This window comes from Tiliqua scincoides, chromosome 4 (assembly GCF_035046505.1).
Source record: "Tiliqua scincoides isolate rTilSci1 chromosome 4, rTilSci1.hap2, whole genome shotgun sequence".
Taxonomy (NCBI): Eukaryota; Metazoa; Chordata; class Lepidosauria; order Squamata; family Scincidae; genus Tiliqua; species Tiliqua scincoides.
The window spans coordinates 39,354,458-39,381,265 of record NC_089824.1 but is presented as its reverse complement, the minus strand read 5'-3'; the positions used below and the strand labels follow the sequence as shown (position 1 = coordinate 39,381,265).

The 26,808-nt window shown below is 41.3% G+C and overlaps 1 protein-coding gene across 2 annotated transcripts in view; it reads left to right on the top strand.

Moving 5' to 3' along the window:
• The window catches only part of PREX2 (phosphatidylinositol-3,4,5-trisphosphate dependent Rac exchange factor 2), a 167,055-nt gene extending 159,852 nt beyond the window's left edge, over positions 1 to 7,203 (top strand). The window contains exons 40-41 of one of the 2 annotated variants that reach the window (XR_010794303.1): positions 3,215 to 5,287; positions 6,293 to 7,203. Coding sequence is in view for 1 of the 2 variants with exons in the window: in XM_066623633.1 (XP_066479730.1) it covers positions 3,215 to 3,260 (46 nt within the window). In the remaining variant the exon portion in view is untranslated. Of the gene's footprint in view, positions 1 to 3,214 lie in introns of both variants that reach the window. The other variant, XM_066623633.1, reaches the window with a different exon arrangement.
• The last annotated feature ends 19,605 nt before the right edge of the window (positions 7,204 to 26,808 follow it).

Genomic DNA, 26,808 nt, shown 5'->3' with positions numbered 1-26,808 from the left:
TGACTTCTTGCAGTTTTCTGAACTCTCGCAGGCAGCTTGGAAATAATATTTATAAGGAATATAAATATATTACTACAAAATAGTTTAATTCTCAGTCATTATCGGTTCTTAATATGTTGAACAAGGATCTTTGCTTGTGCTTAAATGATGTACTGTTCTTTTTATTGTTTACAAAATATCCATTAGAATGAAAAATATGACTGCCCCAAGTTTATAGAATGTTTTTTCTTGTTCAGTGATAGATTGTGAGCACCTGAAATGCTGTCTAGCAAGTATAAAACTTAACAAAAATAAATGGACAAACCTAAAAATTGCATTAGATTTTTGCCCTGGAGGACTCATGCCAATCTATTTGGGTTGTTTATAGTCTCTTTTGCATTAGGTAGATTACAATCTAATTTATTGTTATTGCAGAACAATTGAACCTTGATGCACTTGTAGCAGCTTAAATCAGAGCCTGTTATATAAAATATAATTTATTATTTACCTTTCTTCAAGTTCACAGAAAGATTCAAATCTCTACCCTTATGCATGAAAAAGTTAAATGCATGAAATGTGAATTGTATTTTAGTTGTTTAACAACCAAGAATGCATGCAGATTGTGTTTTAGTGGTTCTGATTTATTGGCTGTTTAAATACACCAAGGTTTGTTTATTCTCGTGTAACAAAGTACATTAGATTTATGTGGGTGTAACAGCTACTTGATTAGCAATCTGTTCTCATTATTTATATAATATTTGGCAATAAATGTCAGCTACAGGTAGCCTCAATTCTTGCTCACTACCCTCCACATGCCCAATCTCGTCTGATCTCAGAAGCTAAGCAGGGTCAGGCCTGGTTAGTACTTGGATGGGAGACTGCCTGGGAATACCGGCTGCTGTAGGCTTATAACATAGTCTTTCGAGACTGAAGGTTGCCAACCAGTTTTAAGTTTTGATTAAAGATAGGTTTGTTACAAATGGCAGGGAGTTAACTCAATAGTTGTATGTGCAGGAGAGATTGAGCCTCTTTGGATATGTATGGGTCTTTGTGTCTTTGCTTTTAAAGCTTTCTACTGAAACATGTAGGTTTTACCTATCTAGATGAAAACATTGTGGTAAGCTAAGTGTAAATATAAGCCATTTAGTAAGCACTTTATTTTCTTCTATTCCTGTCCTAGTTCTCCAGTGTTCTGAACACTATAAATAGAGTCACACTTCAAGTAAGAATACAGTATTTGTGGCTTGCTATCCATTTTAAGGAATGAGGGGTGGAGGGAAGCATAATTAGAATTGCATAATATGTGATCACAAAAGCCAGAATCACATAATATTAAAATATACAACTCAGTTGTTCCTTTACAATTTTATTGCAATCACCAGTACCGACAGACCATCAGTGTGACCACTATCTTGGCACAACTCACTCTAGACCAGGAGACTCCATACTCTAGCCTGTGGGCCGGATCCATCACGCCCAAATAATCATTCCAGGTGCCATAGTGGCAAAGCCTTACTGTTCCACCCTGCAGCCACTTTTCTTTGTGCCAGACCATTGCAGAGCCTTGTGCCAAGGAGCCACTTCCCCAGAAAATTGGGGTGCAGAGCCTCTGGAGTGATATGCAGTGGAAGTGGCTTCCTGGTGTGAGGCTCTGTAATGATCTGACGTGAAGAAAGGTGGCCGAGGGGTGGAACAGTAAGATTTCATCACTGCTACACCTAGATTGATTATTGTAGTAGAATTTGGGCCATGATTTGGGGACTGCTGCTCTGAACACTATAAATCTAGTGTTGCTGCTCTAGTCAAAAACCTTTTCTGTGAAATACAACCTAGAACATTAATTCTGAGCTTTATTTTTTATATTTACATTTTCTGTTCCAGAACTCTGACTTAAACAATTCAGCTTCTTTTTTTTTTGTTTATTAAAATTTTTAAGGTTATACAACAAAGTATCTTAAAACATTTAAACAAAATACTTAAACAAAAGGGTAGTAGCAGTGACTTAAAATATTTTGATGTATGTTGGGGTGTCCATACTTGTTCAGGAAAGAAGGGACTTTCCTTCGACCCCTTTCCCAACACTATTAGAATAAAAATAGTCCAGCCCAGTGCTTCTCCTCCAGTAATACTTTACAGCAGGGCTTTCCAAACCCTGGCCTGGGGCCACATGCAGCCCTCCAGAGGATTTTATCCAACCTGCGACATGTGGTGGGGAAGCTTGGCCATTTTGGCCCACAGCAACCTGCTGACCGGCTGGGTGCATAGAGCCTTGTATGGAGACATGCTTTCACTGAAGAGGCTTCTCCATTGATTTGAAGGCTTACCCAGAAGGCTCTGCACCTTCAAGGATTCCCTTGGAAAGAGAGCTCCTCTGGTGGGTGGGTGGGTGTGAGGAAAGAGAGAGAGAGAAACTTATGCCTGATTCTCAACTCCCCAAATTGTAATATACGCTTTGGAAACCTGAGAGAAGGAGTTCCAGAAACTTTCAATACTCTGATCAGATTGATGGCCAATCAGTTCCATCTATCCAACACTTACTGAAAGCATGTTCTTTTTACAAATTTATTAGTTCTCCCACTTATTACTCAATTGTTCCCCAACTCTTTATTCCTTCAGCACTTTAATTTTCTCACCAATGCCTCCAAATAATTTCCCCTTCAAAAAACGTTTTTCCAAAAATATTGCTTTTTCTTCCATATTCCTCCTTTCACAAATTCAGGGCCCAATCCAATTTGGGCGCCGCTAAAGTGAGTAGCCCAATTGCGGGGCTGCCTCCCTTACCCGGGGAAGGGGACAAATGTCCCCTACTCCCGAGGTGCCTCCCGCAATAGCGCGGGAGGCGCTGGATTCGGCGGCAGCCCTCGTGGTGCCGCGGAGCGGGGGTGCCCCGGGCAGCTCAGGATTGGGCTGCCCGTTAGGACTGGGCTGCCCTTCTCCCAAAATTAATTTCCCCTTTCAAAGTCCATTCCTCCCCAAATCAATTTTTCCCTCTGCTCCCCACAATACTTTTTCAACATCCATTTCCCCTTCCATTTCTAAAGAAGTCATTATTTACTTAAATTTATTTATTTGTTTTCCAGCCCCTGACACTGTGTCAGATATACAATGCGGTCCTTGTGCTTAAAAGTTTGGGGACCCCGCTATAGTTAATGGAACTGTGCTTAATGCTTAAATGTCCCAGCCTGTTTCACAAAACTAGGGGACTACTGTAATAATTATTCTTTGTTTTTGACAGATTGTACAAGCTGTGCCAGCCACCACCTCCTGTTGGAGAGGAGTAAAGACCCCTATCTGAGTGATCAAAATGCAAGTTTCTATGACAATGGAAGTAAAACATGAATGCAAACGGTCTTCCATGAAATATGCCTTGATAAACAATAGTGCTTGGCTCTTGATATGATGATTTTTTTTTTCTTAATTCTGGCTTGACCTGGGGGGAAAAAAGGATGGACTTCATGTGCTTGCTTTTTGAGTTTATATCTAGGCCTCTTATACTGGACTAAGAATGAATTTTAAGGGGCTGTTTCAGCACTGCCAGTTATCCAGTTATATCCTGGCAACAATACAAAGCTGCACTGATTGGAAAAACCACTACACTAGACCTTTTCAAGAGGTGATGCTTTGATCCAGAGGAAAATAAAACAATAGTTTAAGTTGTTGTGCTAGACTTCTCTACTTGCATACATTATACCCCTGTCCCCAGCACCCTATTGTAATTTTGTAAATTATAGCTGTTACTTAACATTAGCGTTTCTAGTGAGAATGTAATTACATATTGAAAACATATCTGAATATGAATAGGAATGGGGCAAACATACATGAACTTCTTCATCTCACTTTTCTAAACTTGCAAAGTGAGGTCTGTCACTGTTACTTTTAATTAGATCTATGACTTGCAGTGTCATCTGGGATTCACAGATCACAGTGTGGACAGGTTTTCTGGACTCCCATTTTATAGTTAACAGAAGAAGCATGCTCCATATGCATTTCTATTCTTCAACTTCTATGTAGCATTTAAAACTGATCTGAGCAAAAAGGTGATGTTGGTTGTCCAACTTTATAGATATACTAGAGCTAAATGTACATGATTTTAGAATCATGTCAAAAGTATTCACAACCTACTTGATGAGGATCTTTGTCTTTGGGTTGCATGACTACCAGAAGTGAAACTGAGCATTAGGTGCTTGATTTGGTTTATTCTCAGATTCGGAAGTGGATCCTAATATGTAAAAATTCCATTAGTAGGTCATTTTAATACATTGACCATGGACCACTAACAGGAGAGGTTCCTGCCATAGTGAACTCTTTGTGGTTCTTCATCATGCTGAATTTGTAGGAAACTCAACTGAGAAATAAATTCTTACATGTTTTACATTTCAGTATTAAATTACACAGAAGTGTTTTATACGTTAAAGTATTAGTGAAACTAGATTTTGACTACTAGATTTAAGCCCTACTTACTCACTTCTGTTGTCATTCAAGAGATAAACATTCCTTTAGATTCTCTGGAAGATAGTAATCATGTTAGCTTTATAAACTGGAAAACTTTACAAATCCATGGGTTTTGGGCCCCTATAATCCTCCGGAGGGTGTTCTGAGGGCCAGGAAGGCTGCGTGCACCAGGAAGTTGAATGCCTTTTAAAGCCTTAAAACGTCACTTCCATTTTTTCCCATAAAACCAGAAGTGACCTTCTAAGGCGGTGGTTCCCAAACTTTTTAGCACTGAGACCCACATTTTTAAATGACACTCTATCTGGATCTACCTAGGTTTACCAGACATTTTAAAAGGGAGATCTAGAAATAAATATTTTATTGCTTTATTAGTAATAATAACCAGGAAAAAGGCCTTCAAACATTTAGTGCCCTATATTTACACATGCTTGCAAACTGCAGGAGCTGAGCTCTTTGCAGGGTGGTTAGCAGCTGCAATATTTAATTTTTATCTGATCTTTCCATTACCCTTTGGCAAAAATTGGGGCATGACCCACCAGTGGGTCCCAACCAACAGTTTGGGAACCACTGTTCTGAGTTTTCCCAGAGGCCTTGGAAGGCATTCTGAAGGCCAAGGAGGCTGCATGCGGCCACCCAGGCCTTTAGAAAACCCTCTGGAGGGTTCATGTGGGTCTGACCAGCGGGTTTGGGGACCTGCTGTTACTAAAATTTGCTGGTCCCAAATCCGCTGATAGTTTGTTTCTGCATTTCGTTTGTTTACAGAGAAAAACCAGAAATTGGAAAGCAAGAGTTAACCATTTCCAACTTCAGCTTTTCTCAGATGACCTAAACCTTGGATTTACTGTACTTGAAGGAGGTAAAGGAAATCGCAGAGTTCTGACAAATCATTGTAATGTAAATGAAAGGGGATTATCTGAAAGTGTGTTAGTCTTGCAGCACTGTGATCAAGACCTGGTCACACATGAAAGGAACAGTCACACCCGCTTCTATTAGAAATCTAATACATTACAGAATAATTTTTATTTCATTGTGGTTAACAAGAAATACAATTTCTGATGTTTTCTACCACAGTAGAACAGCAGTTGAAATCCAGATGCAAATAGTGGCAGACTCAGGTTATTTGTGACCCTATCCTGAGGGCCACTGCCTGTGGAACATGTAAATTGGGGTATGGTTTACACACAGAGTCGTTAAGCTCTTTCCAACTGTGCAGCTGCCACCAACTTACCCAGGTGCACTGGCGGGAAGGCCATGAAGGTGCAGCTGCATGCTAAGGTAGCAGAATGATCAGGAGGCCTGGAAGTAATGAAAAATACTTTTCTCTTACCTCTCTGTAGGCCTCCTGATGGTCTATGTACCTGGCATACGTCCAAGGAGACAAAAAGGGAGGGAGCAGTAAAAAGCATAGGATCTTGGTGCATACTGGTACAGCCAGGATCTGCCCCCTCCCCCCAAAATCACCCCAAAACTTCCCCAAACCCACCCATGACATGGCCCTGCCAGCAACTTATCAAGGGTGACACAGCCCAGGGTGTGTGGTGATGTTGATCCTCAGCTGGTTTGTGGCAGTGCCTCAGATTGGCCCAGCGTGGTGTGCCCTGCATGCTGTTGTTGGGCTTTTTGTTATAGTGGGATGCTCTTTCCACTGTTGCAAATGGGGGATAGTATTGGGCTATTAATGAATTGTAATTGTTCCTTGTGTTATATCCCTTCTAAAATCATCAACTTTGTTTATATAAAATGTACCCAGTGTATACATTTTCAGCATATGGATTTTAAAGCCTAAACGCAATTTCATTCAGCTGTATGATCATACATTGTTCACTGTACAATCATATTATCATTTCTCTGACTTGGCTAGAAATGATATTTTCATGCTGGAAGTGCTGTTTGCCTAGAACTGAAATACTGCCTCTGGGAATGATGATTGCTACTACAATTCAAAAGTGCAATTTAGTATACTCCAGTCTCTGTTGGCAACCTTCAGTCTCGGAAGACTATGGTATCGCTCTCTGAATGGTGGTTCTGGAACAGAGTGTCCTCTCCAGTGCGCAAAGCCTGGGTAATGTAGATATGGAGGACAGACTGTTACCCATGCAGCAAATCCTCCCTCTCCACGTTGCTGAAATGGTTCAATGGAAAGGCAGAAGCCAATACGGTTGGTTCCAGCGGCGTCGCAGGAGTTGCCAGAGCGTGACTGTATACAGCCGTGAACTGCCTCAGGGACTCTGGCTCCGGATTTTGCCTCGAGGTTGTCTCCTGAAGCCTTTTCCATAACTGGATGGAAGGCAGTGGAGGTTTGGGATCAGAGTTTTGCTATTCTCCGGTGAGCTGCCTTCCCAGGCTGACGAGCCTCATCTACCCATATCTACTCATATCTACCCGTATCTTCTACTCATATACTTCAATAGTGCCTGGAATATATTTCAGTTTAATAACCAATGCTTCAATATTGCTGGCTGTTGTCCTATTATTACTTTTATACTGTACTATATTTCCACAATGCATATATACCTATACATTTTTAAAGATAATAGTGGCACTATTTAGTCAGTAGCCTCATGTATATAGTGTAATTAGTTCAATAAAATTATGAGAAAAATAGTTTTTTTCTTTCCGTTTTAGTAGTAGTAGATTTGCAGAGTGAAAATATATTTTTGTAACAACTCAAGGAGTCTAGATGTTGCTGCTTTTAAATATATATAAATATATATATGAGATATCTGCAAAGTATATCTGTAGTTTCTTTTAAATCTCCCATACTTGTATCCGTATAGTTCAATTTTTATTACAAGTAACACAATAAATTAAAATGAAATCTCTTTTTAAATGTGGATTTGAATCAAATTATTTTTCTATGTAGCATTTGTGTGTCCATTACAGCACTATAATACATTACACATTACAGCATTATAATAACAGAAAATATTAATATTTTCTATTTTTATTAGATATCTGAATATTTTTAAATCTGTATAAAAAGTATGGAATTGTTCCAAATAGTAATAAACATTTTCACATGCCCATTTTACTCTGATTACTTATTAGTAATTTATATTATACTATAAATGTACTTGAAGTTGGTTTGGATGGAAGGGGTGGGGGAAGGTGGAACAACGGAAGGCAAAATGGGGCGGGAGACAGTGGTGATGGGTCCTAGGGGGAGGGATCAGTGGTGTCAGTGCCACTGATATTCTATCTCTCTTCCTAGATGCAATCCCATGGTGCAGGTTCATGTGGACTTGTGCCAGTTTATTTAGCTAATGCAGGTCTGCATAGGCCTCTCTCTTCCTCAGAGCCTTACCCTTAGGTAAGGGAACAAATGTTCCCTTACCCTATGTGCCCCCCACTACACTAGAATGCAGCAGTCATTATTTTGGCAGTGCTGCATTGGTGGGGAGGGGTAATAGAAAGGATTGGGCAGTAACATAAGTAAAAAAGTTTTGGCACGAAGAGTTTACAGTCTGAATTTTGACAGTGAAGAGACATCAAAGAGAAAAAAAGGGAGAGGCTGGTTTCTAATCCATCAATTAATATAAGCAAATGCAATTGCATGAACTTAGGTTTCATTTCACTTGAAAACGAGGATTTGCATTAGGCACGATGCAGCAGGTTGCATCAGGGGCAGATTGCAGGGAGCAAAAGGGTGGCAGATCCTGGGTGCCCTTTACCCCAAATCTGCAGTCACCACTTCTTCCTTCCAGCCCATGGCAGAGAGAACTTGTATTGATCTGTTTTCCACACACTTAAAAGCGAGCAAAAAATGGATCGTCTACTTCCTTATTGTGCTCCTCTCAGTTTCTGCAAACATGGAGGTGCAAGACTTCTGGTTTGATGGCATCGCATGAACAAAAAAACACCTTCATTTAAATTCCTTTAAATCAGACACGGAAGTTCTGCATTTAGAAGAAACTTTGCAAGAAGCATAGTAAATAACTACTATTTTTCTTTTTAATTGTGTAGAGTTGGTGGACCCATCAGATGACTTTCAGGGTTGTGCTGCCATTAGGTTTTCAAGGCAGCTTCCAGACAAATTTAAATGAAGTTGTTTCAGCTCCATTCAGCTTCCATATGAAGTGTTGTCCTCTAGCACTGCCTCAGTGGTGGCAACAAGGTAGAAATCAATTATTCCTCAAAAGCATCTGCTATCCCCAGACCAATCTGGGAGCAGAGCAGATAAAATTGTCCAAGTCATTGCTGCTTCTGACACATTATTCTTCCATTGGTTGTTGACTTAATGAGAGCTAGAATTCACACAGAAGGGGACTGATTGCATTTGCTTTCTTTCCTCACCAGTGTCACTGAGAGTTCTGGCTGTTTTCACCTTGGCAGTGGGTCAGAAACCAAGTCCTTGGAATCACTGCCCAGGTCATTCTTGGAGTTGAGCACATAGCAATGTCTACCAAAGCAGTAGTAGAACTGCTTCTACCATTCAGTTCTTCTGGCAGACAGGTTTTTCCAAACTGAAAAAAGGCATTCAAAATAAAATAAACAAGCCCTTAGAACAGGGTGTCCAAAGTTTTTGGCAGGAGGGCCACATCATCTCTCTGACACTGTGTCGGGGGGGGGGGCAGGGAAAAAAAATTAATTTACATTTAAAATTTGAATAAATTTACATAAGTTTACATAAATGAATATATTAAAGATGAACTTATATGAATGAATGAAGGTCTTGCAATAGCTCAAGGCCTATAAAAGGCCTGGCACAAAGCAAGGCCAGCCTTTCCTTCACTGCCACTGTTGCATCACAGACATGAAACAGCAAGCAGTGGAGGGAGCCCTCATCCCACAGCTCATGCAAGAGGTCAAACAGTCACCCTCATGCAGAAAGCAGTTGCATCTGGCTAGTGTGGGCTCCAACAAATCTTTGGAGGGCCAGAGGCTCATTGGGGACTTGGGGCTCCCTGAGGGGAGTCCTCCTGATTGCGAGTCCTCGAGGGCCACAAGAGGCCCCAGGGCCGGGGTTTGGGCACCCCTGCCTTAGGAGAATCAAGCCTGCCATCAAAAAACATCAGTGTGGTGAGACTCAGCACAACAGATAAGAGTGTCCCTTCAAGCATCCCATGGATCCATCATAAAGACTAAAGAATTAATAAGCTAAAGCAAAAACATTAGGACTCTGGTTATTGCATCAAAACAAAGAATTCCTTGCATCCATTCTCACAGCTATACACAAACTTGGAGATAATACAAATGCTTTAGACATATTTTGACCACCCCCAATCAGATTTCTGCATGAAATGAAGGGGGAGATACCCAAAAAACCCTTGGCATCAAGTAGTAAATCTATTTGAATCAACCATTTGGCTGAGCTCACACAACACACCTCATTTGGGAAGCTGCTTCATGGGGGCATAATTTTTGACAGGAAACGAGTGAGGAAAAAGCAGATCTCCCCATTTGTAATTGGCTTGGCTTATTTTGAGAAAAAGGAAATGTTTTCATCTGGAAGCATGCCTTGATCATGTGTGTTTGTGTGCATGTCTACTTTAGGGTGTTAGAAAGGACCTGAGCTGAGAAGGGCATTTCTTGTGTAAGGCAAGCTATACTGAAATCCATACTGGCAACAAAAATATCAACTGTTCACGCTTTGTTTAATTTGGAACTTACACAGAGCCATCATATTGTATTCCAAATGTCTTTTAATCCAACAACTAATCTCAAAGTTGGATCTGTCCTCTGCTATTCTGCATGATTCATTCCATACGTAAATAAGTTTTAAGGTGTTAAGTGTCTAAATAATCCAGTTTGTTCTGTTCATACTTTGAACAAGGGATTCTATACAAATTGATTCTTAGCTCTGTTTCTGATGAAGGCATTGACAAATCTTCATATCGTTAAGGTTTAGGAGATGCTTAGTTCACAACTCAGGAAAACTAGAAAATGGGAATTTTACTCACCTGTTTCCTGTTTCTGGTATTCTGGAATTCTGGTTCTGGAATTCTTGTTTCTGGTAGAGGAAGAGCATTCCTAATGATCTGGGAAAGCCCCTCGCACCAGCATGAAGTAGGGTTGACTGTTAAGAGCTTCTCCTCTAGGCAGGCTGACCATTTCTCCAGACTATATTAATGAGCTGAAAAAACAATCATGCCTCCAACCAGAAGTGCACCTTACATGTCAACCCTTGACATCTCCAGTTGTGTACATCCTATAGTTTAATTCTTTTTAACTCTTTCAACCTCCTAGCTTCAACCCTGAAACAATTCATACTGCCCACCAGCCATGGAGCAAACATTATCCTCCATCAATAGTGCTTACAAAATAGCAGGTGGGTGGAATGCCCTTCCTCTACCAGGAACAGGAATTTACCTGGTAAGTAAAATTCCCATTTTACTTAACAGTTAACAGTTGTTAAGTCAACCCTACCTCGTGGTGGTGGTGAGGGGCTTTCCCAGATCGCTTGGAATTTCTTTCCTCTTAATATTTGCTTCCTCTTAATATTTTAATTCTTGGATGTTGCATTTTACAGTCCAATCCTAACTAAATTCCCATGCGGTGATGCAGGCGCGGGGGAGTGGCCTACATTACATCTCCTGGTGAAAATTTGGCTCCTGGAGGTCTCCTTGGGGCAAGGGGATATTTGTCCCTGGGCAAGCTCCAGCAGCTGCAATGGATCAACCTGGACCTGCAGCTGCAATATCGCTGGTGCAAGTCCAAGTTGATCCATGCAGGTGGATTGGGCCCAAAAAGAGGAATAGGATATGGTGCATGCAGGCTATCCCTGCCCCATTCCTCCCCTTCCTCACCCTCACAATGGGCTTACCTGGTCAGGTGGGCATTCCTTGCTTTGCTGGTATGCATAGAAAGACTCCAGCCTGCCCACTGGTATGCTGGCTAGTAACGCTGTCACAAAACAATTTGCAGTGCTTTTGCAACAGCATGTGCTGGTGGAACATGCATTCCACCAGCTCATTACTTAGGATAAGGTCATTAATTTTCTTTCCTTGTGAAGGCTTGCCTAAGAGTAGTCATCAATTTTATAAGTATGACTTTGTTTCTCCAGTCTTTTGTGGATGGACAGCAAAGATTAATCCAAACCATTTTGGCTGCTACTGGCTTGTGCTCCTTTATTGCTGGAACCTGCCTAGTATCAGATTTTTCTACATTTTTAAAAAGTTAGGGGTATGTGTTTTTTGTATTTGCAAAATAAAATGAAAAAAGCTAATTTTTGTCAATAAAATAAAATAAAGCTTTTGGCTGATATATTGCTATCCCCAATTTCACCCTCCACAATGCTGATTGACCATTCTTTGATCTCTTCCATGTGCCTTCCATCAACTCAGACAGTGCAAGGTCTCTTAGGGTGCAACTCCTCAAGTGGGAATAGGCAGGTGTAGGCTGCAAGGGCAACTTTTGGCCTTGGCCTGAAGAAGGAAGGCCTTCCTCATCATGTCGCCATGCCACACGACTTCCAATTCAGGCTGGAAGCAAGTGTAGACATGACTCTGCCAGTGCCGCAGTGGCAACGTTCGACTTTGGCCGTACCTGGGAAGGTTGTGGATGGGACTTCATTACTCTACTGCCACCCCATGCCAGCAAGTATGACCTGGGGTCAGTAATCTTAGGTGTGATTATGCAGGCACCATCAGGTAGCTTCTGACCTCATCCCAGTACCACACCAGCAAGTCTAGATGTACATTTAGGTGCAACTCTGTAAATGCAACTAGTGTCCCTCATTCCAGACAAAACTCATTCCAAATGAGCAACTCTCTACTGGTTGTGGACTGTGTCGGTATTTTTAAAAAGCAAATGTAAGTTATAATTGAATAAAAACACAAAACATATTTTGCATTTTTTATTCAACAATTTTTTCTTTCTTAAAAAATCCATTTTCAAACACCCCTGCTTATAACATCACCAGGACCCTCAGAAATACCAGGGTTTTGGATGCAGTTACCCTGAAAATACTTTTCAGCAGCAGATGAAGACCTTTTCATTTGCCCAGTCTTTTTAGATCTGTTGGTTTTAATCCTGGAACGCTGCCTGTTCTGTTAAATTGCATTGATTTTTACTGTTTTAATCATTGCTTGAAGTTCTTTTGAGAGTACTTTCGGACTTAAGAATAGGGTATCAAATGCTATAATTTAATAAACAACAAAGCATTTAAACTGGCTACCCCATTGATTTCCCCCAGGGAACAAAGTCTGCTCACATTCAAACAGTCTGGTTTAACTAGTTGTTAGGATCAGTGGGTAGATCATGTAATGCAGTGGTTCCCAATGATTTTTCACTTGTGTACCCTTTGGCAGCCCATTTCCATAAACTGCACCCTTCATATTAGCAAAATGTTTGTAATTAATATAATTGCTGTTATTTCAAATTTATGTTTTCAATTTCTGAGCCATATCTGACAATGCACAATTTGATGACCAAAAGCTAGCAGCTGGTGGGGCTTTTGCAGCCAGCTAGCTGCTTTCCTTCCTGCCTTGCCAGCCCCACAAGACATTCCAATACAGGCGTGCCTTTTCCTGCCATTAGTCAGTTCTTTTTTGAGTACCCCTAAAGGTCCTGGCAAGTACCCCTGGGAATACACATGCCTCAGGTTGGGAACCACTGCTGTAATGCAAACAGCTTGATTAACCAGTACTGCTGCTATACTATTGTATTGGCAACCTTCAGTCTCGAAAGACTATGGTATCGCGCTCTGAAAGGTGGTTCTGGCACAGCGTCTAGTGTGGCTGAAAAGGCCAATCCGGGAGTGACAATCCCTATACTATTAGTTTTTAATGCCACATGTGAGTGGTCTGCAAATCATGACCCAAGAATACCTTAAAGCATCAGCTGTTGAAATGAAATATACTGAAATGTTGGATTACGATTCAGTACGCAGGAACTTATTTAACTTATGTTCATGTATAGAGTCTTGCACAGTTGAGAATTTTATATAGTGATGAATAAGTGATGGCAATGCTGTTTTACAATCAACCAGAGTTATTAGAGCTTGTGTTATATATGAAAATTCTGCCTATAAATTCTACATTTTGGTCCCAATCACATTGGCTATCAGCCAGAGAGTCCATTTTATGTAAGAGACTGCTTGTACACCACAGGGGTTTTAATTCCCTCTCATTATGCACTGCAAGCTGCTTTCTAAACTCACCCAAGCTGCTTGCAATGCTGTGTGTAGGTGAGAGCTGAGCAGATAACTCACATATTTTTCTTGATTGTGGTTGTTACATTGAGTTGCTTTGAAATTAGTGGAACTTGATGATTCCAGATAGGGCAAACGACAAAGCATGGGATTGCACAAGTGATGCAAGCCAGTACGTCAGTCAATGAATAGGATTGGAGTCCAGGTGTGTAAATATAGCTGTAGTGAGAAAAACAGAATTTTATCTACAGCGTCATTGCCTGTTCGACCAATATTACGCAGATATACAATTTGAATGTACCCAAATTCATTTATTCAAGAGCTCCTGTGTGTAAGTACAACTAGCTGAATTTTCAGATCTAAGATTTTTATGTGATTGTGTCATTTGTTTTCAAAATAGAAACAGACGTATTACAATAAACATGACCCTTTAAAGTACCTACATTGTGTGTGTGTGTTTTAAAAAACAGTTTTTTAAAATGTATCGCAATCGTAAAACTTTGTTCTACTCCACCCATTTATTTTCATTCTTTAACTGTACTCTACAAAAAGAACTCTTGATTGACACACTATATAGCAAAGAAAAGCACTCTATTACTCCTTCATCATTCATAGCCTATGAGGTTCTAAAGAAAATTCATATCAACAATCTAATGTTTCAATACATCTTGCCTTATGACATTGGCGTCACTATGGGGGTGCAGGATACACCAGGTGACGCACATGGGGAGGAGACACCACTATTCACCAAAAATTTTTAATACTTGGTATTTTTGAATAATACCATCATGTTATGTATCAATCGATGTGTGATTTAATGCAGAATGCAATGAAATAAACCACATTGAAATAACTCAATCCTGTCAAATGTTATAGCCAAAAAACCAGCAATGGTGGGATTATGGTACATTACCATGCCCACCATCTGGGATGTTGTTCTGCCCACTGCATGGGAAGAGGTCCACAATAGTGGTGACCCACTGGCCTCATGACCAGGTGACGCAAACTCTAGTGACACCACTGCAGCAGTGCTTGCTGGTGGAGCACAAGCGGGAAGGCTGGAGTCTTCCTGCAAGCTCCAGAGAAACCAGATGCTGCCGCCAATGGAGATAAGGTGGTGGTGAGAGGCGGGGGGGGGGTGGGGGAGGGTGAAATGAGGCGATGATAGGAGTGGGGGTTGGGCAGACCCCGTCCGGGAAGGGGATAGGTTTGGAAGCACCAGTGGCTGCCAAATTGTAATCCCATTCCTGGACCTGATCCTGCAGTGCAGATGCATGCAAACCAGTACCAGCTATTTCACTAGGACAGGGTTGAGTAGACTCTTCCGCACCATGGAAACGATGGGTTTCCTTTTCTAGAGCAGACCTCCGCAACTAGCCCCCCACCCAGGATGCAGTGATAACTACTTTTGTGCTCACTCATCGGTGAGGAGAAGAATAGGATCGAGCCAACAAATCCACTATGGCATAAGATCACCCAATGGTAGCAAGAGCAATTAGAGAGAACAGAGGAAGGGAAATGTAGGATCAGTGAGGAGGGAGGTCCAACATAACTATTGGCCTGTCCTATTGGAAGACTCTTTCCTAATACAAATACCAGTCCAGGAAATTTTTTTCTACCACAATGACAAAACCAAAGCCAGCTCTCCAAGCCCAAATCCTTACGTATGTATTTCCAAAGCAGCCAAGGACAGCAATATTTTTCACTCTGCCAGGCATAGCAATCTATGCATCAGAAAAATCTTGTACAGTACTCTGTTATTTTTATTTCACTTTCACCTGGCCAAATATTTACGTATGAAATAACTGAAATTCTTGAAGATGAAAGTGCTGAAGTCTTTTATCTTTGTCAAACATAACTTTTTTGCCTTGTAGATTAACACTAGTTTTTCACAGGCACATGTGGAAAAAAATGTATTATTTCTGAAGAGATTCTGTGGAAATGGGGAGAGTGCAGAAATTGTTTTCCTGCTTATATGACCATAGACCAGCACTGATTGCTAATAGTGGCAAATGTTTATCAGCGTCTTGCAGCCTCAGTATGCTGTGATTTGTTGGATGGAAAACTAATGCTACCTTGTGCATTAATATTTTTAGATTACTTTTAACCCAATCTTACTTTCTGTTGTTTTTGTCAAAAAGCTTTTACCAAAACCTCTCACCAAAAATGTATCAGATATTGGATGACAGATTTTATTGATCAGAACCAGGGATAGGCACTTGAGTCCTTAAGACTCGACTTGAATTACAAAAACATGTGTAGGCATTTTCTCACTGACTATATGCCAGTCCTAACTAAGCTTGGCACCAGAGCAATGCACATTGCAGCAATAGTGGCTGCTTTATGGCAGTCGCAAAGGAGCCGATGCCACTGCATACTGCCAGGCCACTGATGGGGAGGTTGGAGCAGCCTCCCACATGCTGGAAGATGACCAAAGACCCGCCAGAGCAGGTAAGGCCGTGCAGGAGGTAGAAAGGGGTGTTCAGAAGGCAGGAGTGGGCAGAATGGGGGAGCAATGATACAAGTCTTGATGGCCTCTTGGGTCTACGAAACAGGTTATACATTTTCAAATAAATATATTTAGTAATACAATCAGTTCTCTTTATACATGAATTAGCGATCTGTGAATTCGCTTATCAGAATTGCTACCTCCCTGTTGCAATTCTGGTGCACTCAAGGTGGGGGGGGGCTTGGCACAGCTATGAGTAGGCAGGCAATGGCAAGAGAGGTTGCAAGGCGATGAAAAGAGACAGTGGCCTCCTCATGAGCAGAAGGCAGCACCAGAGACATGCAGAGGGGAGAGGAAGAGACGTCTATTCTGAATAGATGAGGGAGGGGGTTGGGGTTGCAGTAAGCCACTTATACTCCTTGTTTTATAGAAAGTTGTCTGGATTGGGTCAATTTTTATGCATCAAACGGGCATTGGTATTGGCAGGTGGGGAATTGTGGGACATATTTATGTCTGCTTCCAGACTTGTCCACCATCTTGGGGACTCCAGCTGAACCTTCACAACCCTGGCAATGATGAGAGGAAGATGATGAGAGGTCTCTGGAAGGTTACTTGAGGGCTGATTTGGGGCTGGGGCAAGCCCAGGGAAGAAGCCAAGAGAGATGTGGAGGATGAGTGAGGCCCCCCATCTCCACTGCTGAACTCTGTTGGGTCAGCAACCTTCAGTGAGTCAAGGGATAGCCAGCACTGAGAAACCGTTATCCCCACAACCTTCAATGCTTTGAGGGACATCCAACATGGAGAAAGAGGCATCAGATGTTGATGAGCCCTCTTTACCACCCAGCCTCATAGACTTCAAGTTAAGATTCAGGTTCATAAAATTCAAAGAGTGTATGGTGAAGAGGGTCCCCTGGAACCTAACTCTATTTCCCCATAGGCTCAATGATTCAGTATCTGCTAATTTGGCATCCACTAGGTTTTCCAGGAACCTAACCCTAGAGCAGTGATTTTCAACCTTTTTCATCTCACGGCACACTGACAAGGCACTAAAATGGTCAAGGCACATCACCAGGTTGTTGACAATTGACAAGGCACACCATGCTGCCAGTGGGGCTCACATCTCCCATCGGCCCTATTAATAAATGACCTTCCCCCAATTCCTGTGGTACACCTATGAACCACTGGCGGCATACCAGTGTGCCATGGCACAGTGGTTGAAAATGGCTGCCATGGAGGATAATGAGAACTGAGGATAAAGTTATGAGGATAAAACTTTTAACTGTTGACAGGCTGGCTGGCTCTCCTTCTTTTATATTAGAATCCACGGGGTTTGTTTTAGATTTTTTTAATTATTTGAAACTGTTTTAATTATTGTTTTTAATTGTGAATTGTGTATTTTTATTGTTGTAGGCCGCCTTGTGTGCCCATGGGCGAAAAGGCAGGATATAAATTAATAAAATAAAATAATAATAATAATAATAACAACAACTGACTGAACTGTCTTTCTTCATATGGTTTCACTCATTTGTTAAGATCTGGGGGGATTCCCTTGCACATCCTGCAGCCTTCTGAGGCTAGGCAGAAAGAGATACATGAGAGGCTCTTCTTGATAGTGCCCTCAACTCTCTTGAATTCTGGCCTATCTTTCACCAGAGACTAAAGACCTGCTCTTTCAGTTTCCTGGGGACTCTTGATTAGTTGCTTCTGGTTGCTTTGGTTAATGTGTTTTGCTGCTGCTGCTTGATATCTGTACTGATAGTTTCAACTTCTTATTATAAGCTGCTTTGCATTCTCTGCATGGGAAAAATGCAGGGCATAACATTTTTAAATAAAAATATCGCATTACACTTTTGTTGTTATTAATTCCCCTATATTTCCAGACTTAGATATTTTTTAAAGTTTAAATATTGCTATCATTGTAATCAGCCTTTTCTTCTTCCCTTTATTTCAAAGAGAAAAGATATAACCCACATTCCTTTACTGTCTAACAACCCTATCCTATGCATGTCTATTCAGAAGTAAGTCCCGTTAGAGTCAATACGGCTTACTCCCATGAAAACATGAATAGGATTGGGCTGTCAGTCAGCTCATCCATTCCTTTCTTTTTATTCACAACTATAGTCCAGTGACAAAATCTGTTATTTTTCCCCCCTGCTATTTTGACTGACAGCAATGCATTGCATTGTGCTCCTGACAATAATCTTATAACAAAGTCCATTTTCTTTTTCCTGTTCCATTAAATTGTCCACATCTTTCAGCCGAATCTCTAATGCTCTATATATTCCCACACATCATTAACTCCCATTTTTCATGTTATAGTAAAATCAGTAATTCACATTCCTTCTCCTCCCATGAAGTTTTGAACATTTTCTTCCTCAAATGTTTATGCAGCTTGGGCATTTTATGCTTTTTTACTATTAATTTTTTTATGTATGGAGTTTTATACCTATTCATTTCTCTACCTCTCTCACAACTAAGCACCAATAGTCAAAAAGTCAACTCAAGTGTCCCCCAAAGTACACCTAGAGTGAATTTCATGCAATAAATATGTAACATAAATATTTCATTTAAGCTTGACCTGGAACCAGGTTACTTGAAGGACCACCTCCCCACATGAACCTGCTCTGCTCCGTGGTCTATTGGCTACAGAAGTTCAGCTGGTGGGGATGTAAGGCAAGGTCTTTCAGTAACAGTATCCAGACTGTGGAACTGCTTCCTTTGTGAACCCTGGTTTGCCTCTTGAAACAATGGCTAGCTTGCTCAATTTCCCTTATGAAAATCTTGTTTTGCATATCATTCTGTTCATTAGTTTTTGGTTGTCAAATGGCTTTTTTGGTCTCTTTTTGAGTTTTGTCCAGTTTTAAGCTTGTTTCATCGCATACTGTGAGTCGACCTGATAGTCCCTTGAATGGTACAGAAAGATGGCATATATGTATTTTGAGTAAATAACTATTACTATTGTTATTTTCTTATCTCTTTCAAATAATGCATATGTATAAGTTTGTATCTATATTAATGATATATTTCTTCTGTTAATGTAGTGCAAGAGCCCCATTCTACACATCATACAATCTGAAAATTTGACATAACAAGACAATATGTTTATTCTTTATTTACATTATGCCTTCTCATAGACTCAGGGTGAATTACATAAACATGCTGAACATAAAAACCATTTTTAATGGGGTTTTAAAGAGTTATTCCATTAGAAAATCTATAGAACTTCAGTTTCTCCAGGTGTATGTCCCTTCATAGTGCAGTAGTCATCCTGGCTGCCAACTTTCACTTTTCTAAGCTCTTGCAAAAAGCTACATCAAGCATCAGAATGGTTTCTCAAAGCTGTTATCTGTTCTTTTGCTGGCTGACTCCTTCACACTCCACTTCTCCACAGAGATACACCAGCTGCCTCAGTCTCCCATCCAAGCAACTGATCCAGCTCAACCTCCAGACCACAACCCTTGCCCAAATCTGTTTTCCCCCCCTGCTATTTTGACTTGATCAAGTATTTGTCATCTCATTCATGATGTTGTCAACACTGTTCACACACACACACACACACACACACACACACACACACACACACACACACACACAATCTCAGGTTTACCCAACCCAGAATTAAAACCAAATTTTGGCAATTTATACTTAGTAACAGAGAAGCCAGGATGCAGCAAATGGTTGTTTGTGGGGCTGTTGATGGGATAGCAGAACAAACAACCTCCAAGTGCCATTAACTAGGCTAAAAGTAACCATGAAAGAGAATTTTTGAAAATAATATAGATTTTAGTGAAAAATACAGAAAAACAAGGGAGAAAGCAATATTTATTTATATGGCCAATTGCTTAAGAGTCTAAATATTAGTCAATAAATACTGCTTTCTCCCTTGTTTTTCTGTTTAGTGGTTGTGGATGGAAGATAATTGAAATAGGCTTGGACAGGCACAGGTTAGGTGAGCAGGGAGGCTGTGTTGGGCTGTGAGTTGGGCTGAATTTGCTGGGCTGAATAATCTTCAGAGATGACCCAACAGGAGGGAAGGCGATTAGAAGGAGTTTTAAAGCAGGCACTGGGACCTGGAGGCGGAGGGTTTATAAGGCACAAAGATGTGTTAGAGGAAGGAGAGAGAAGGGAAATTACTAACATTACCATAAGATGAAGCCAGGCTGCACAGCTTCAGGTCCTGAATAAAACATAGCCAAAAATGTGCCCCTTGGTGAGCCTGGAAGAAAGTTTCTCTGAAGTTGACAGCAGCTAATGTGGCTGGAGGCTTTCCAAGCACCGAACAAACCTCTTCAAAATGGACAGACTGGAAGTCTCTATTGGGTAGAGACTACAAAATGGGCAGTGTGATCTCTCTTGGTGTAGAAGGAAAAGAAAATACCGAAGTTCTGCTACCAGAGCAGCCATTTTCAACCACTGTGCTGTGGCACATTGGTGTGCCAGGAATGGTCTGCAGGTGTGCTGTGGGAGTTCAGGGAAGGGTCATTTATTAGAAAGCCCATTGAGAGATGTGAGCTCCCCACTAACAGCATGATGTGCCTTGTCAATTGTCCAAAAACTGATGGTGTATCTTGACAATTTTAGTACCTTGTCAGTGTGCTGTGAGATGAAAAAAGTTGAAAATCACTGTTTCGGAAAGATAGTTAAGAGGGATCTGAACAAAGAATACAAACATTCCAGGACAAATAATGTTAGTTAGAGCATCACTTGTTTGTGCAGCCAGGAGCTTCCTATGATTGATTGAATTGATTGTCCTTCCAGGAGAGCACAAAGGCTTAACTACACCCCAATTGCAGAGGTTCCTGACAAAAGGTATGGCAGGGTGTATGCAGTACCCATGCTTGGGTCATTGTTAGGAGACATATTCCAGAGAGTAGTTTGAAAAGACTATTCAGATGCACTGGGTAGTTATTATTTAGGAAGATGTGTGCTTGTAAATGAGACTATGCCAAGGTGGAGAGACCAAATTTGCAAGACATTCAAGAAGGGTGACACAAAGATGACATGCAATGTTGCAGCCTTTTGCTCAATAGCCCTTATCTAGCGTGATCTTGATTAGATGTGCCTCACCCCACAAAGGCAAAGCCCTGGATGATCCTCTGGAATGTCTTCTAAGGAACCAAGATGAAGTCAGGCAAGACTATGCACATTTGAAAAGGGAGGGCACTGGCACCAATAAAAAGATAAAACATTGACAGATGCTTTAGATAGCAATGCTACCTCTTTTCTTTGGCATGGTGACAGGCTTGCTCTTTGCTTCCAGTCCTTTTTACATTTTGGTTACTATGTTTAAAGTAATAGCACCTGGGTCTTTTTGTATTATTTTTAGCGTGAAGCAAGTAATATCAGCTAACTGATACATTCTGATTCCTTTTCAAAAAATGAAATCCATGTCTTTCTTTGATCTTTAATGCCAATCAGAATCTGATCTCTTATGGAAGAATCTCTTGTCACTGGCTCATCAGCTTTACCTTTGTTTAAAAAAAATGTATCTGAACTCACTTTCCCTCCAAGTCCTCCTGTGAACCTTCTGTCTCACTACTGTTTCACTTTTCTTTGGAATACAAAACTCCAACATTTCAGTTACCTATATAATAGTTTTGCCCTCTCAGCCTGATTTAGCTGCATGTTACGAAAAACATCAACTGCTTCTGATTCTGCAGTATTCAATAACACAGCTATCATATTTTTCATAATAACCTGCTGCCTTTCACAGTTTCGTTTGAATCCATTCCAAGATTCCAAAGAATTACATGACAGCTTCAGGTCACCTCTTCAGATGTTGCATCTCTGCAGCTTCCTCTGTCCTACAGTAGTCTTTCAGACATTTCTGTGTACCTTGCCACGGTGCTATGTTATATTCTGCTAAACTCTGATTAAACTGGAGGAAGTCTTCAGATTAAACTGGTTCTATTACAAATACAAGATAAATACCATCTGTATTTGTGAACTATCCTCCTATTTCTGCAGACTAGGATATGCTAAGTCTGATTCTGTATAATAATAAAACATAAATTTGCTTTCTGAAAGGAACAATTTATTTATTTACAAATTTATACCCTGCTTTATCTCCTGGTGGGCATTCAAAGCAGCTTAGTTCTTCAACATGCCTAACTTAGTATGTTAGGCATGCTACCAAGCCCAGCTACCAATCTTAATTGGACACATGCAGGCTTGAGCCTAGGACTGTACTGTTGTACATAAGGTGCTCTATTACTGTGTTAAAAGCCCCTCCCAAATATTTATATATGCATACAAATTGGGCCAGGAGAAAAGACTGGTTGACGACCTCTACCTTCTCATACTTTCTTAGGAAGACTGACAAAATAGAATGTTGAGAACACTGTCAGATGGTTTGACCCAATAATTTAGGAAAAACAGCTTATTTCATTCTAAATTTAGTGGAAATTGGGTTTAACTTCTAGAAACATTTGTTATGAAAGTTGACTGTGAAACTAATTATTCCAATTTCAATTCCCAAACCTTGTTAAACAGTAATCAATTCACAATCCAATTTATTTGTACAAATAAAATGAAAACTGCAAGGAAGTAATTTTATTAAGAATTATATTATCTTGCAGGGTGCAACTAGCAGAAATGCTGATATATCCATGATTGGATTGCCTTTTAAAAAAATGGCATATAGGTTGGGAATATGGGAAGTGAGATTTTACTCTTCCCCCTTGCTGTTTTTCCAGTTGAAATACCCCTTGTAAAGCTGCTGATTGTCTCATTTGGTAAAACATATAGGAATCTGTGGAAAGGGTTAAAGCCCATTTGGCATCGTCCCCCTCCCTCCCAGGAGGAGAAGCTATTCTAGACAGTCCTAATACAATACTGTAATAAGCTTAAGTACATGAACATGAACTAGTTGCATATCCTTCCCCAGCTGATGCTTGCTGCCACTCCCCTCCCTTCCCTGTTATCTCCCTTGAGTTGATTTTAAATTGTGAATCCACTGGACAGACACTTGTATTTTTGTGATGCGTCATACTTCTAAACCCCTTCCTGCTGTAGGCCCCTGCTCATGAGAGTCTTTCATGCTTTAGGAGCAGAAATTCAAGAGAGAGACAGGGGCTGTGGAAGGAATAAGAGATCATCAAAAATCATTCCCACCATTTGTGTGAATGAAGATGCTTCCATTCACAGAAAACGCTCTTAGGATGCAGACCTCTAAAAACCAAGGTATGTAGACCATAAGTCATAAGTACTGTAGTCCTAGGACATTATCCAAGAAACAGGAAATTTCCATTCCTTACTATAATCAGAAATATTGGCATCTATTGTACAAATTCCATGTACAAATGCTTTTACGCGAATGCTCGAAGTCTCCAAGCAAAGATGGGAGAACTGGAATGTCTGGTGACTAGGGAAAACATTGATATAGTGGGCATAACAGAAACCTGGTGGAATGCGGAGAATCAGTGGGATACTGCAATCCCAGGCTATAAACTCTACAGGAGGGACAGGCAGGGGCATGCTGGAGATGGGGTGGCCATTTATGTTAAGGAAGGGATAGAATCCAGCAAAGTAGAGATTGAAGGCAGATTCGACTCCACCATAGAATCTCTGTGGGTTAAATTACCAGGCCTGTGGAGCGATGTAATACTGGGGGCGTACTATCATCCTCCAGACCAGAAATCGGAAGGGGACCTTGAAATGAGGAAACAGATCATGGAGGTGACATGGAGGGACAGGGTTGTAATCATGGGGAACTTCAATTACCCTCATATTGACTGGGACAATTTGTGTTCTGGTCACGAAAAGGAGACCGGATTCCTTGAGGTGCTAAATGACTGTGCCTTAGAGCAGCTAGTCATGGAGCCCACCAGAGGACAGGTGACTCTGGATATAATATTGTGCGGTACACAGGACCTGGTTAGAGATGTCAATGTTATGGAGCTGTTGGGAAACAGTGATCATGCTGCGATCTGTTTCGACGTGCACGTCGGGGGAAGAATACCGGGCAAATCTCTCACAAAAACCCTTGACTTCCGACGAGTGGACTTCCCTCAAATGAGGAGGCTGGTTAGAAGGAGGTTGAAAGGGAAGGTAAAAAGAGTCCAATCTCTCCAGAGTGCATGGAGGCTGCTTAAAACAACGAATAATAGAGGCCCAACGGAAGTGTATACCGCAAAGGAAGAAGGGCTCCACTAAATCCAGGAGGGTGCCTGCATGGCTAACGAGCCAAGTCAGAGAGGCTGTAAAGGGCAAGGAAGCTTCCTTCCATAAATGGAGGTCTTACCCTAATGAGGAGAGTAAAAAGCAACATAAACTGTGCAAAAGAAATGTAAGAAGGTGATACGGGATGCCAAGCGAGACTATGATGCATGGCCAGCAACATTAAGGGGAATAATAAAAGCTTCTTCAAATATGTTAGAAGCAGGAAACCCGCCAGAGAAGCGGTTGGCCCTCCGGATGGTGAAGGGGGGGGGGAAAGGGGAGATAAAAGGAGAATTAGAAATGGCAGAGAAATTAAATGAGTTCTTTGCACCTGTCTTCACGGCAGAAGACCTCGAGCAGATACCGCTGCCCGAACGGCCCCTCATGACTGAGGAATTAAGTCAGATAGAGGTTAAAAGAGAAGATGTTTCAGACCTCATTGATAAAATAAAGATCACTAAGACACCGGGCCCTGATGGCATCCACCCAAGAGTTATTAAGGAATGAAGTTGCTGATCTCTTGACTAAAATATGCAACTTGTCCCTCAAAACAGACATGGTGCCAGAAGATTGGAGGATAGCAAATGTCACGCCTATCTTTAAAAAGGGAAAGAGGAGGGACCCGGGAAACTATAGGCTGGTCAGCCTAACATCTATACTGGGTAAGATGGTGGAATGCCTCATCAAAGATAGGATCTCAAAACGCATAGATGAACAGGCCTTCCTGAGGGAGAATCAGCATGGCTTCTGTAAGGGTAAGTCTTGCCTCATGAACCTTATAGAATTCTTTGAAAAGGTCAACAGGCATGTGGATGTGAGAGAACACATGGACATCATATATCTGGAATTTCAGAAGGTGTTCCACACGGCCCCTCACCAAAGGCTACTGAAAAAAACTCCACAGTCAGAGAATTAAAGGACAGGTCTTCTCCTGGACTGAGAACTGGTTGAAGGCCAGGAAACAGAGAGTGGGTGTCAATGGACAATTTTCACAATGGAGAGAAGTGAAAAGCGGTGTGCCCCAAGGATCTGTCCTGGGACTGGTGCTTTTCAACCTCTTCATAAATGACCTGGAGACAGGGTTGAGCAGTGACGTGGCAAAGTTTGCAGATGACACCAAACTTTTCCGAGTGGTGAAGACAAGACGTGATTTTGAGGAGCCCCAGAAGGATCTCTCCAGACTGGCAGAATGGGCAGCAAAATGGCAGATGCGCTTCAATGTCAGTAAGTGTAAGGTCATGCACACTGGGGCACAAAATCAAAACTTCACATATAGGCTGATGGGTTCTGAGCTGTCTGTGACAGATCAGGAGAGAGATCTTGGGGTGGTGGTGGACAGGTCGATGAAAGTGTCGACTCAATGTGTGTCGGCAGTGAAGAAGGCCAATTCTATGCTTGGGATCATTAGAGAAGGTATTGAGAACAAAACGGCTAATATTATAATGCCATTGTACAAATCTATGGTAAGGCCACACCTGGAGTATTGTGTTTAGTTCTGGTTGCCGCATCTCAAGAAAGACATAGTGGAAATGGAGAAGGTGCAAAAGAGAGCGACTAAGATGATTACTGGGCTGGGGCACCTTCCTTATGAGGAAAGGCTACGGCGTTTGGGCCTCTTCAGCCTAGAAAAGAGGCGCCTCAGGGGGGACACGATTGAGACATACAAAATTATGCAGGGGATGTACAGAGTGGATAGAGAGATGCTCTTTACACTCTAACATAACACCAGAACCAGGGGACATCTGCTAAAATTGAGTGTTGGGAGAATTAGGACAGACAAAAGAAAATATTTCTTTACTCAGTGTGTGGTTGGTCTGTGGAACCCCTTGCCACAGGATGTTGTGATGGCGTCTGGCCTGGACGCCTTTAAAAGGAGATTGGACAAGTTTCTGGAGGAAAAATCCATTACAGGGTTACAAGGCATGATGTGCATGTACAACCTCCTGATTTTAGAAATGTGCTATGTCAGAATGCCAGATGCAGGGGAGGGCACCAGAATGAGGTTTCTTGTTATCTGGTGTGCTCCCTGGGGCATTTGGTGGGCCACTGTGAGATACAGGAAGCTGGACTAAGTAGGCCTATGGCCTGATCCAGTGGGGCTGTTCTTATGTTATGTTCTTATAGATAAGTCTACAGTACATGGACAGAACGCATATTTCCCAACTAATCAAAAGTCTCATGCACTCACAGAGTTCCGCCAGCGCACTGGACTTCTGAATTATGACCTGATGCAAAAAGAAATCAAACCAAGAGCTAAAAGCTGGTCATAGAATATTTGTTTACTGGAAGTTTGTAATAATTGGCATATAGCAATATACAACCGTACAGAGAATGGGGCTCTTGCCCCCTCTGGTGTCTAATGTGGTACGACTGCTTCTGGGGTATGAATGTGCTCCAGTCAGTTGAAGGTGTTCCTATATAAATGTTGAGAAAATCCAAGTTTCAATTTCTATGAAGATCCATAAAGCTTAGCACAGCTACTCCTGCTTCCTATTCCTATAGTAAGGCTGAACTAATGACATGCCTTTGAGTCAACGGTTCACACACTACTCTCATTAAGGGACTCATTCTGTTTTCTTGTGCTTCACTGTGCTACCCACAGTCAGGAGGAGTATAGAAATTAAAATGAAAAATAGGATAGACAAAAGTTGGGTCTGCTAAGACTATGATAATGAAC